The sequence below is a fragment of the Rhinoraja longicauda genome, chromosome 3 (genome assembly GCF_053455715.1).
Source record: "Rhinoraja longicauda isolate Sanriku21f chromosome 3, sRhiLon1.1, whole genome shotgun sequence".
NCBI lineage: Eukaryota > Metazoa > Chordata > Chondrichthyes > Rajiformes > Arhynchobatidae > Rhinoraja > Rhinoraja longicauda.
In genome coordinates this window covers 25,566,324-25,579,902 of record NC_135955.1, presented here as the reverse complement: position 1 = coordinate 25,579,902, position 13,579 = coordinate 25,566,324, and the positions used below count along the sequence as shown (strand labels likewise).

General features: G+C 43.3%; 1 protein-coding gene across 6 annotated transcripts in view; it reads right to left on the bottom strand.

The window, feature by feature from the left end:
* Positions 1 to 13,579, bottom strand: part of LOC144590181 (A-kinase anchor protein 2-like) — a 387,659-nt gene that overhangs the window by 207,855 nt on the left and 166,225 nt on the right. For 5 of the 6 annotated variants that reach the window (XM_078394993.1, XM_078394992.1, XM_078394997.1 and 2 more), the window contains one exon: positions 3,038 to 3,152. In XM_078394993.1, the coding sequence (XP_078251119.1) occupies positions 3,038 to 3,152 (115 nt within the window). Of the gene's footprint in view, positions 1 to 3,037; positions 3,153 to 7,826; positions 8,095 to 13,579 lie in introns of those variants that run through there. The other variant, XM_078395007.1, reaches the window with a different exon arrangement.

Below are 13,579 nucleotides of genomic sequence, written 5' to 3'. Positions count from 1 at the left end.
ATTCAGCCCCTTGTGCTTATTCAATTAGATTATGGTTTATCTTTCACCTTAACTATTCAGTTTAGATCTGATAAGTCATCAATACCGTTACTCTGCTCTTAACTTTCAGAGTTCACTAAATGTTCTGGTGAAAGATGCAACTCTGAATGCTTAACTCAGATCTCTGAGGAGCTAGGACAATAACTTAATAATTATATTATCAATTCATAATTGATGAATGCTTTAAATATCTTCCCCACGTGGCACACATGAACTCAAATGGGACACCCTCCAAAGACGCCGTATAATATCCAGGCTTACTGCAGTCTACAAAGAAACCCACTCATTGGCTCCATCCAACATTGCCCATCTTTCATACAATCGGAACAACAGGACAGGAGCTCGACTAAACCAATCCTTGAATTACATAACCATCCAGGCCAACAAAGACTGCTTCCGCTACTCGCTGTACCCCAGAACCATCCCTGTTTGGAATCCCTTGCCACCGCATATAAAATCTGCTGCTGATAGTAAATCTTTTAAACTGTTGCTTGCAAACACTAAATTTTAAATCTGCAACTGCATGCATGAGGGACTGCATGTTTATAGCCCAACAGCGGTGGTCGGTGCAGTATCAACAAGACAAGACAAGACACAGCATAACCTTTTCACTGCTTCAATGGTTAAATGGTAAAGATGTATTTAAAACACAAAAGAAGTAGAGGAGGTCTCCTGAGCACCCTAGGCAAAAATATACCTCAGTCGACATCCGCGCTGTTTCTCTAAACTAAACTAAACTAAACTAAACTAAACTAAACTAAACTAAACTAAACTAAACTAAACTAAACTAAACTAAACTAAACTAAACAAAACAGTAATGTGTTGCTGCCCAAGATATCTGATTTAGTGATTTTGATTGGAAGGTAAACATTGCACAGGACACAGTGAAAATCTCCCTGCCCCACTTTCACATCAACCTGAGAGAGCAAAGGTGGCCTCAGTAACCACCCCCTTTTGATCTTGGCTGGCATTCCCTCAGTACTGCAGGAAAGAGACACTCTAGGTTTCTCTCCTTAGATCTCTGGAAAGAAATTTCAGTATAGTACAGTATAATATGGTATAGTATAGTATAGTATAGTATAGTATAGTATAGTATAGTATAGTATAGTATAGTATAGTATAGTATAGTATAGTATAGTATGGTATGGTATAGTATAGTATAGTATAGTATAGTACAGTATAGTATAGCATAGTATAGTATAGTATTGTATTGTATTGTATTGTATTGTATTGTATAGTATAGTACCATAATATAGTATTGTCTAGTTTAATATGGTATAGCATGGCATAGTATAGTATAGTATAGCACAGTTTAGTATAGTATAGTATAGCATAGCATAGTAGAGTATATTATAGCATAGCATAGTATAGTATAGTACCGTATAGTATAGTACAGCATAGTATAGAATCATATAATATAGTATAGTATAGTAAAGTACAGACCCTTCAGCTCACAGAGTAATTAATCTCGAGGAAAACTCAGGGGGAATTAAAATAAAGTATATGTCCTTTTAAAAATTTGATGTCAGCTATCAGAATGTTTGATTGGATGATGCCCATTTCTGCCCTGTGGCTTTGTAGGGCAGCCATCTCCTCCTTGCTGGTTTGCTTGTCTTTGAGTGGTTGAATTGAGGGCTGCATTTGTCGCTCGGCCCATCCGTTTTAAACCAGTCACAGTTACCACAACTAGAGTGGCCTAACTCAGAGTCACCCAGCCCTGAGCTGCAAGGTAAAGGACCTGTCCCACTTAGGCGATTTTAAGGCGACTGCCGGTGACTAGGCTGTCACCGAACGTTCGCCGGGGTGTCGTGGGCATGATCGTGAGGAGTCTTCAATGAATCGTAGCGAATCTAGGCACGTCACGGAAATATTTTCCAGATAGAAATTTCTCGGCGACAGCTGGCTTGTCGCCAGGTAGCGTTGCTTATTGTGGGCGCTGTCGCATGCTGTCCCCAGGTTTGCTAGGTTGTCGCAGATGCATTTAGAAGCATGTAATATTAAATTAAGAAAAGGCATTTGAAGATACCAGAAGATAGTTTTGTTTAACCAATTTATTTACCGTCAGGACATTTGACAGGTAGATTGGAGGCGACAGTTTGACGATCAGGTAAGCATGGGAATTTCGTGATGTTTCCGAAGACGGTGTAATCTCTTAGCCAGGTGCTATGTTCACAAAAAAAGTAACTTGTATCGACCTGACTCGGCATTGTCGTGGTCATTGTCGTAGGGTAAAAGAAAATTTTGACGAACTGCTACGACTTTAACAGTCGCCGGCAGTCGCCTTAAAAATCATGTAACTGGGACAGGCCCTTAAGTGAAGGCAGGTGGTTAAAATGTCACCATGCCAATGTGGGAGTGGGGCTTCAGGACAGGCCTCTTGAGAGGTGGTTACCACTTGTTATCCATTCCCTTTCAATGGGAGGACTTTCAGAGATGGAGAATCAGCTTGGATGGCCCACTGTCTTATTGTAGATCAGTGGCCACCATGTTGATAGATTTGGGCCATGTTTGACCAAGTCTATTGTAGGTGGCATAATATTTGACAATCAAGGAGCATCTGACCAGATAAGGGCCAAATCAGTTTACAATATGTGTACAACTGTTTCTCACAAATAACAGTGTACTCTAGCCCAGGTGATGGAAAAGAAAGGTCCAGCGAAGGACAGGTCGTCACCTTTGGGCACAACATTGGAGGTCGGTAGTTGGTCCATCCAGTGTTTATGATCCAATGTGATGCACCACAGCAAGAGTTACTGCCTTCCTCAGCAGAGGGTGAAAGATAAAATTGACTCTGGACATTCTTTTCTGCCACGCATGTTGTCTGACAAACGTCCTCCAACTCTACAACTCTTTAAAGATCTTTGACTGCTTACAGTTCCAGATTATCCCCGATCCCTGAATTTATTCACCTCACCACTGGCAGTATAGGTTCTCTCAGAGTTCCTTCCAGTGCTCTCTCCCTCAGCAGCAAGTGAATCATGGCCTCCAATCCGCTTACCTTTTGCAGGTCCTCGATGGATTTCTCAGCTTCCCTCAGCTTTGCCAGAATGACTTGCTCCTTGACAGCGATCTGGGATTCCTCGCTCTCCAATTGTTCTATTTCCACCCCGAGTCTGCAAGAAAGAAAAGCAATGAAAGATGTTTCCCATCCTCTATGGCAGTTTTGGCATTACAATTCCACTGGTGGTGTTATGTCAGTGTTGTCTAGACTGAGGGCGTCCCATTTTCCCTTGTGTCTAGCTTGGGTACCAGCTCTCACAATCCTTCTATCCCAGTTCTATTCTAACTTTTAAGTTCTAAGTGTCCCCCAAGCTCAGATATTCTTTACTAAGCACCAGTTCAACTCAAAGGAAGTATGTGGAATAGGTGCAGGAAGTGTTTCAGGCAATCCCACAGTCTTATAGCCCCACTAATGCTGCAGTATTCAGTGGGAGGCACAGTGGTACAGCTAGTAGACCTGATGCCTCACAGCCTTAAAGACCTGGTACAATACTGACTTCTGGTGCTGTCTATGTAGAGTTTTCACGTTCTCACTTGAGGGTATCTCCCTGGTGCACTGATTACATTCCATGCCCTGAAGCGGTAGACTGTAATACAAAGAACTGCAGATCCTAGCTTACAAAAGCAAGGCACAAGATGCTGGAGTAACTCAGCAGGTCAGGCTGCATCTCTGGAGAACATTGATTTGGGTTAGGACTTTTCTTCAGACTGAATATTTTGCCGAAGGTTCTCAAGCCAAACTGTCACCTATCCATGATCTTCAGAGATGCAGCCTTGTCCGTTGAGTTCCTCCAGCGTTATGTATCTTTCTCAGGTTGATAGATTAATTGGTTAGTATATTGCCCCCGGTATATATGGGTGCCAGGAGAGTTCCTTCAGCCCATTAAGAATTAGGAGAAATATGTATTATTTTCTGCCTCTGATCTCCATATTCCTTGACTTACTTGGTCTCTGAAAATTGAACACTCTAGCTTGCACTGAGCTTCCCCCCCTCTTATCAGGTGAAGGATCCTTGACATCCACAGGTTTCTGAATGAAGAAAATTATTTTCATTTTAGCCATAAAAGGCTGTCCCCCTCTCCTGATGCTATGGTGGTGAAGGAAACACAGCAGCCATTTTATGCTTCGTGGGCTCCTCAAGTTTGGCATTTCACAGGGCATAGCACATAGAACAGTACAGTGTATAAACATGATAACTGGACTCAACTGTGTTCCTAAGCGAATCTGCATGTGAGGCCGATTTCACTGCTTCAATGGGTGGTTGAGTTAACACCAGAGTTGTAGGTCAGGAGTCACACAGGCCAGAGTGGGTAAGATTTCCTTCCCTCAAGCAAAGTAATGACCCAGATGGGCTTTTTGCAACAATCCTGTTATTTTATGGTCACCATTATTGATATTAGTTTAAAAAAAATTCCAGATTGATTTAATTAAAGTAATCTAATTTGTCCATTTGCTGTGAAGGGACTTGGTGTCACAGCTGCTGTTTTTGTAGTAAGATAAATGCTATGCAACTTTCCCTCTGTGGTATGGATTATGTGAACGTCAGCACCGGTTGCAGCAGCAATTAGAAGCAGGTTTCGGAGCCGTTTTACAAACGGTCAAGGCCTGAAATATTCTTCAGTGCTTATTTTAGCAGAAACAACTTAATCCAGAGTAGAATAAATTACAAAGGCTGAATTTCCTAATCTTGTGCCAAGGAATACCTAAGGTCAATAGAACAGCTTGTAAACTCTGTTGGAGATTGAGCATATGCCTGGAGAAGCCAGGTTTTTGGCTCAGTTGTGATGCCATTCACAGAATGAATTCATAAAGTCATATAATCATATTGTTTCCCTTACCCCTGAATCTCAGTTTGAAGAAGGGTCTCAACCCTAAACGTCACCTATTCCTTTTCTCCAGAGATGCTGTCTGACCCACTGAGTTACTCCAGCTTTTTATGTCTATAATCATGTAGCCACACAGCACAGGAACAGGCCCTTCAGCCCAAGTTGCCCATGCTGACCAAGATGCTCCAACGACGCTAATCCCACTTGCCATTTTACCTTCTGTAGCTACTCTACCTGAAATGTTAACTATGCGTCTTAACCTATGATGAGCATTTGTCAGCACTGGGCCTCTACTCGCTGGAGTTTAGACGAATGAGGGGGGACACATTATACGCACTGATAACAGATGGAGATGTTTGCAAATTTCACCTTGGAGACTGGATGTTGAGGTTAAATCGTTGAAATTGTTTTCAGAGAAAAACTTGTGGACTTTCCCAGCAATCATCTGAGAAATCATTCCAGACAGGAAACTGCTGAACTTAAGGCTGTTGTAAATTCCTATCCACCTCTCTCTGAAATTTCCTGCCATTGTTTAGGTCCCATTCGATGGGCGGATCCCACAGCCAGAAAGACGTCCGTTTTCAATTGGACTATTTAGTATACGTGATAACATCAAGGCACTTGGCTCTTACACTATCAGTCCTAAGGCAGCTTTGTGTGAAATCCCTCCTCATCAACCCACCCACTGTCATGCATGATTCAGAACCTGATGGGTGAGTTGACTCCCCAGCATCTATCCGCAGATGTACAGAAATCCTGAACTCTGGCAGTTTCTGTGCTTCACTTTACAGAGTGGGATTTGAACTCACAGTCTTGTGCCACAGACAAGAGCGTGTTCCACTGAATTACAGCCGGGCACAGATGGGAAAGGTGGTGGGTGGTGAAAGTGCACTTACTTAGTGGAGCCATGGTAGCATTCTACGAGGGGCCATACAACTAATGGATCACTGGTTTTCTGCGGGAGGGTTCAGGCCTCACTTCTCCCCTGGAGCCTGACTGCATCAAGGGGCAGAAAGATAGCCTACTTCTGTTGGGCAACGTACTGTTGGATAACTCAAAGCAGGGTCCCTTTCAAGGCTGAGATTCGGGGAATTTCCTCCATGTCCCAGACCCTTCAACTATTGCAGGGCTTCCTGTTGTTGCAGGTCTTGCTCAGAATCTGCAGAGGTTCCAAATGCAGAAGGACTTTGTCAGCACATTGATTGGACTTTGCTAATCTGAAGCCTCACTCAGAACCCAATGCTTCCAGCTGCTTTTCCCTGAAGTTATGGCAGTGCACTGGAAGACATTTTGGCTTTTGGAACTTAAAAGGTCTTAATGCCAAGTATTAAAAATGAATTTTGGTTGGGAGACTCAGCACTTTTTTGATGTATATTTTGGAATAAGGGTTCAAACCCCTCTCAAGGGTTTATATTTTCAAAGCGCCTTTCATGACCTTGAGTTGTCCAAAAGCACTTTGTAGCCAATGTTAATAGTCATAGTCATACAGCATGGAAACAGTCCCTTTGGCCCAATTTGTCCTTACCAACCAAGATGCCCCTCTGGTTCCTTTCCCTACTCACCTTAAAACTATGTCCTTTGGTCTGGATTCCCCTACCCAGGGTAAAAGACTTTGCCTTCTCCCTATCAATTCCCCTCACGTATAGTTACCAGTGAAAAACAAGACATGCAATATTCATTTTACGAACATTAAACTCCACAAAATGCACAATGTTGATGAACAGACAATGTTGAAGAAAGGATGAATTTCAAGGGAGAGCTCTCCTGATCTTCCACAAAACACTGCCACCATATCTTTTATTTGTGGGAGGATGGAGGAGGCCTTGGTTTAATATTTCATCCAGAGGGCAGCAATCATATCAGAGCAGCACTCCCACAGTACCGAATCACATGTGTTAACCTGGATCTTTTGCACTTAGATCCATAGAGCGGGACTTGAATACGTAGTTTTCTGATGAAAGGTGACAGAAATAGCTACAACTGATAAAAATGCAAACTTTGGAACTACGGTCAAAGCATTTTAACTGTGTAAAGTCAGTGCTTGTACTTCCATTATATCCTCTCAGCATGTAGCAACAACAGAAACATATTCATAATTTTGTTATCCCCAGTGTAGTGTGAAAAAGTTCCCTGCCCATTGAAGGTGACTCCATGATAACATTCCAGTGGTGCCAGGATGTACAAGAATTCCCGATTTTAGCCTCAGAAGACAACCAAAAGGGAACGTGGGACAGGTCCAAATCCTACTCATAGTAAGACTAATTAGAGCTGCATTTATTAAAATCAAGCAAGTGGATATCTTTTTTTTTCTTTGTAAAATGGAGAGCTGCTACAATGAAATGTAGTAAATTATAATGAATTATTTCAGTCATCAAACCAGCGGCTTGCATTAATCATGGACGTGTGTATATATAGATAGGTGAAGGCTTTCTTTGAAAGAATCTGCAGCCTGTTCTTGATAATTCTGCGAAAATAACGTCCTTATCACTGACCCTCTGGTGTGTATATCATTGTTCATCAAGGACATGGAGCATGTTGACAACTGCTGACAACAACCGACAACAACCGCAGGTCTCCAGCTTAAATACCATCCAGAAATATTGTCAGTAACAACAGAACCGTCTGCATCAGAGACAATCCAAAACAGCAGGAAATAATTTCACAGAGGATTGAAGCAGCCGCTCCTGCAGAATCCTCCATGTACAGACCTTCCTCTGGATACCTTGAATGGATCATTCACAGACATCCAGGATTCTTCACGTATTTCATTGCAACAATTACATTTATCAACCACCGTGCAGTGCTGCATCTTAATAAAAGAAGCCGATCGAATAGAAAATCCCTTTAACCTTATTTACAATTCCTGTTTGGGATGGACCACCTTGGTTGTAAATTATTCGAGCTGCAATCCCAGATCCCTTTGCCAGTACAATATCTCTGAAACCAGTGCTGACATCTTACCTCCTGCCATTCTCCTCGGACCCTTTCTTCCAACTAGCTGCCTTCTTTCATTCAAAATAGAGCCCGGTGCAAACCAGAGAGAAATTCATAGCCCACACAAATCCAATCCACTCCTTTCTGCTTTGTTACGCTTCTAAGGAATCTGTTCAGGGTCAGTGAAGGCAGAGTAAGTGCATTAAATTCTCCTGTTACCCAGGTGTCAGAAGCTGGGCTCAGCTGCAACTCAGCTCCAATCTGAGTGCAATCCTCGCACTGTGCACAGAGAATTACGTGACTGCTGCAGATGGAAGCTCCCTGACTCAAAGGGGCCTCCGTCTACCGTTGTGGGTGCGAATTCATCAGTGAGCAGTGAGATTGTAAATAAGCTTTTATAGGTGCCGCACATTGTCCCTCCGACTAATTTTTGTTTATTAATTGATTCGAGGGAAGTGGGCGTTTCTGGTGAGCGCAGCATTTATTTTCTGTTCCTTAACTGCCCCTGAACTGAGGAGCCATTGGGGGTGGCACAATGGCACAGCTAATGGAGCCACCGCCTCATAGAGGCAGAGGCAGAGGCCAAGGTTCAATCCTGTCCTTTAGTTCTGTCTGTGTGGAGTCTTTGCAATCTTCCTGTGACTGTGTGGGCTTCACCTGGGCTGCTCTGGTTTTCTACCGCATCCCAAAAATGGACAAATTGGTAGGATCATTGGCCTCTGTAAAGGACCTCTAGTGTGTAGAATCTGGGGCAAATTGATATGTAATGGTCGGCATGAACTCAATGGCCTGAAGGGTCTGTCTCTGTGCTGTAATTCGTTATGACTCTATGATTATAATTTAAGTCTCAGCCACTTCGCAATGTGTCTGGAGCTTGCATGTAGACCAGACTGAGTAAAATGGGCAATGCTTCTTCTTTCCCTGAGGAGAGTTCAGTTAACCTGGTGGGTCTTTACACCAATCCAGTAGTTTTGTGATCACTAATGCTGATATTGGCTTTACAATTTCAGCATTAATGAACTATTTGACTTTAACTTTCCTAGTTGCCATTGTGCTATTCAAACTCATGGAGAGTCATGTCCTCTCATCAGCACCTCAGGCTACTGGCTATTAGTCCAGAATCAACGAACCAAAGCACATTGTTACTCCAGCTCCCATGTACGATATGCTTGTGATAGAAGGTGTAAAACCATGGCTTATGGGGTAGCCTTGCCTTGCTGCGGAATGAGGATTGTAAGATTGTCCCTCTCTGGGCAGTAGCGCACAAGATGAATGCTAATGGTTCAAGATGCATATGAAGGTAGTATTGCACATTTAGATATACACTAAGTCCTCTTATTCGCTGACTAACCATTTGCTAATCCATGCACTCATAAAGTTGGAGTCAAAATATTGGGGTAGGTCTGTGGTTGGAGCTGGACTCGGGAGTTTGGGCTGGGTGAGACGAGACGGTGGACATGGGGTGTGACCAGAGCTGGTGGACCAGGTGTGTGGCTGGAGCCAGGGACTGGTGTGTGGGTCGGGTGTGTGGACAGTGCTGGGATTGCCAGTGAGGGGTGTGTGTGTGTGTGTGTGTGTGTGTGTGTGTGTGTGTGTGTGTGTGTGTGTGTGTGTGTGTGTGTGTGTGTGTGTGTGTGTGTGTGCCAGCCAAATACAGGGTGCGGAGAGTGGACCAGGGGTGTGTGTGCTCTATCCGGGGTCCTGTGTGTGGATGGGGGGGGTGTGTGGACGAGGGTGATCGGAGCTGGACACGGACGGTTGCCTGGGTCTGCAGTCAGAGTCAGGCTTGGTGTCAGGATGGGGAATTTCCTCTAAAATTGAGAAACATGGGTTGTTTTACATGTATCTGAAACTAACAAACTAAAACGTATGTCGAAGTTGTTATATCCATGAGAGGGCTGCCTACTGTATGTCACTGCAGCTGTAGAATCATTGCCAGTTGTGTTAATGGTGCCCATGTGTTTTTTTTCCAACTGTGTGTCTCTCCCCACAAGTTACGTGTTGTGTTTATGGCATGGGACGTTTATCCTGAGTCTGCACTCAGGTATAAACAGAAGATCCCATGACACTAGTTCAAAGGAGAATTGGCAAGTCGTCCCCAGTACACTGAAGAAAGCACAATGCCCAATGCACACTGGTGCAGCGGTAGAGTTGCTGCCTTACAGCTCCAGGGACCCAGGTTCGATCTTGTCTATGGGTGATGTCTGAATGGAGTTTGTATGTTCTCTATGCGGCCGCCTAGGTTTTCTCCAGGTGCTCCAGTTTTCGCCCACATTTCAAAGATGTGCAGGTTTGTAGGTTAATTGACTTCTGTAAAATTGCCCCTAATGTGTGGGATAGAGCTAGTCGGCGCAGACTTAGTTGGCTGAAGGGCTTGTTTCCACGCTGTTTCACTAAATTAAGCTAAACTAAACTAAACAAAATGAAACTTAGCTAAACTAAACTAAACTAAACTAAACTAACATTTCAGGTCGGGACACTTCTTCAGACTCAGACTTGTTCAGTCTGAAGAAGGGCCCCCACCCGAAACGTCACCTATCCTTTTTCTCCAGAGATGCTGCCTGACCCGCTGAGTTACTCCAGCACTTTGTGTCTATCTTTGGTATAAACCAGTAATTGCTGTTCTTTGTTTCTACACATAAACTAAAAATGGTTTGTGTTGGTGTTGTTGGGAGCCTACTGTAAAAAGGTTGTTTCTGTGATGCTCTTCACAGCATGGTGACTACATAATGGTTTCAGCTGTAGCACAGTTGATGCTCGTGTCAAGTTGGAAGGCAGTGGTTCAAGTCCCGTTCGGGACACTGGAGGGTATAAATCACACGGATCCTCTGTGAGCAGTTGTAATGGTGTCCTGTGCTGGAGTAGATGCTCTTTACAGAAGAGATTCTAAATGCAGGTCCCATCTGTTGTCTTAAGTGGGAATCAATGGCTATTTTGTGGGAGAGTTAATCCTTAATTATTTAAACCTGAATTAACAACTGAAACAGTAGGTCAATGTCATCATGCTGTTTGTGGGAGTATGCTATGCCACATTTCCTACACTAAAGGTACCACATTTCAAAGAGCAATCTATTGACTGAGAAGAACTCAAGTTATAATGGTTGAGAGAATTGAAAATCTTCCTTTTGTCTTTTAACATGGGAACATTTAAGCAGAAAACCAGCTTTAGTGGACAGTTTGAAACTCAAATCTACTGATTTAACACAAGCTTTACTGAAAGGAATTGGGGATAACTTTCTGAGAACTGGAGCAAAAAGCAGACTGCTGGAGGAACTCAGCAGGCAGGCAGCATCTGTGGAGGGAAATGGACTGATGAGATTTCGGGTCAGGCTGAGTTCAGACTTCAGACTGAGTTTGGCCAGTGCATTACATTTTGGTCAAGATTTCAGCATCTGGTGTCCCTTGTGTCTCAATTTCTGAGAACTGGCTATGCTTACTGTAAAAGCACAGTTGGCTTTACCGTAAAAGCATAGCCGTACAGTCTGTAATATTTTTGTCCCGAATCATAGAGAAAGTATCCATAATTTCCCAATAGGTGTGGAGGAACAGATGTATCAGCAGAACTGATAATGACTCTCCACGTGCAGTTTCAAAAGTGAGACTGACAATGTTTCAATAGAACAGAAAGCTCACCTTTTATTATAAGGAGTGACAGAAGCTTGAAGCAACATGAACATCTGTATGTTGCACTGGTTGGAGGTGGCTGGGCTTTCATGCAGTCTTCAATGACAGAACAAAAGATGAATGAATTTTTGGGAAGAGGTGAGATAGAGATTGGGTTGGCTGGGTGGTGATTAACCCCATGTCACTGACAGATTTCCAAAACCTCACCATGTGGAGTTTGAGATATTTGTGGAATTCCAATCCAAATCTGGACACCACAGCATGGGGATCTTCCATTGTTGTCAGGAGACCTTTTTCCAGGAAGACCCGTGATATCTACAGCTGCTTCACTGAGGCAAATTTAAGACCTCTGCAAAAGGACCATAGTGTAATACATTAGGTAGAGCTTGACAGTTAAAAATTCAAGCTGTGCAAGATGCTTCTCAACCAAAGGAGTTTCTCTGAGGTATTGGTGTTGGAAGCATGACTGCCATTTTGCGCAGAGCAAGCTCCCACGATTAACATGGTGATGAGCACCTAATCATTATTTAGTGATACAGACTGAGTAGTGGCCATTAGCTAAAGACTCAAAAGAATATAACTAATCTTCATCAGAATGGAATAATTTTATCATTTGCATTGATCAAAGCTTAATATCTCCCTTAAAACATGGCACCTCTATGTGATGTTTAGTTTAGTTTAGTTTAGAGATATAGCGCGGAAACAGGCCCTTCGGCCCACTGAGTCCACGCCAACCAGCGATCCTTGTACACAGCACTATCCTACACACGGGTCAATTTACTATTTTTATCGAAGCCAATTAACCCAACAACCTCTTTGGAATGTGGGAAGAAACTGGAGTACTCGGAGAAGTGCTCTGGCGCTGTAAGGCAGCAATTCTACCGCTACGCCACTGTGCCGACCCTGAGAGGATTATTCTCAGAGATGACAAGGCTACAAGATGCCAAACTGAAGTTATTCAATTCGCTTTGGACTCTGGAGAAATAACAACCAAAACAACAATTCTGCCTGGGGATATTACATTCAATGGAAGAAAAATATTCTTTCCAGTCTGGATGGTATGAGGTGGCTCATTGCAGCACAGTGCCCCAAGTTATTTAGTGATGCGTCGTTTGGATATGTTAATGTTCTCCTCAGGCTTTGTTCAGTCTGTGAGAGGTCAAGAAACTGGATCTTAAGTGTCATTAGCTCTAAGAGAGCCACGGTCACGTTCAGTGCATTGGGAATCAGTGAGACAAAATTGGCTTGCGTTTGCATTCTGCTCTCATCCAAAGTACTTTATATTCCTGTGATCTTTGCCGTAAGGGAGCAAATTATCATATGGCAAACTCCCAACAAAGAGCACCATGATAATGACCAGGCAACCCATTGTTAAGCGCTACGCAATGAGATATAAACATTTTTGTAACTCGCAATACAGACTCGCTTGCTCTAATTTTAAAACAGTGGGCAAGGGGCCTTTTGTCATCCACCTTATAGACTAGATGAGTCCTCATACAAAAGACAGCAGCTATGGCAGTGCAGCATTCCCTCACCAGGGGGCAGCCATCTAGGTCTTTAATGCACAAACCTTCGGAGCAGGACTGGAACCTACATCTGTCTAACTGAGGAATGTGGAAAGCCATCCACTGAACCACAATTGATGCTGAGATAAGGGCTGCAGAATGGGGACGGGGAGGATGTGGGAAGGGTTGATGTGGATGGGAAATGCCAAATTTTTAACGGCAACAGATAGGTTTCACTTGTTCAATGGAACTCCTTCCAAAATGCCACTAACAATGGGACTCCAGACATTTGTGTCCTAATTGGCGCAGGCACCCATCACCCTGGACTGCCTCCCGTTTCAGCCGCTCCACAATTTTTAAATTCTTGTCCATTTTTACAAGTCACAGAAAGGTTTAGCTTTGCCTTATGAATGAATTCTCCATGAGTCCTGCTACCCTCCAAAATATCTCCACTCCTCCAATTCTGGTCTCTTGATCATCCCTGAGTTTAATGGGTCTGCCATGGGTTGTCATTCATTCAGCCACCAAGGTCCTAAACGTTGGAGTTTCATCCCTCAATATCACTTAACCTCTTACTTCCCCTTGAAGGTGGTCCTTGAAACCTACCTCTTTGACCAGAGCTTCAATCAATTGTGCTACTAATTCCTTGTG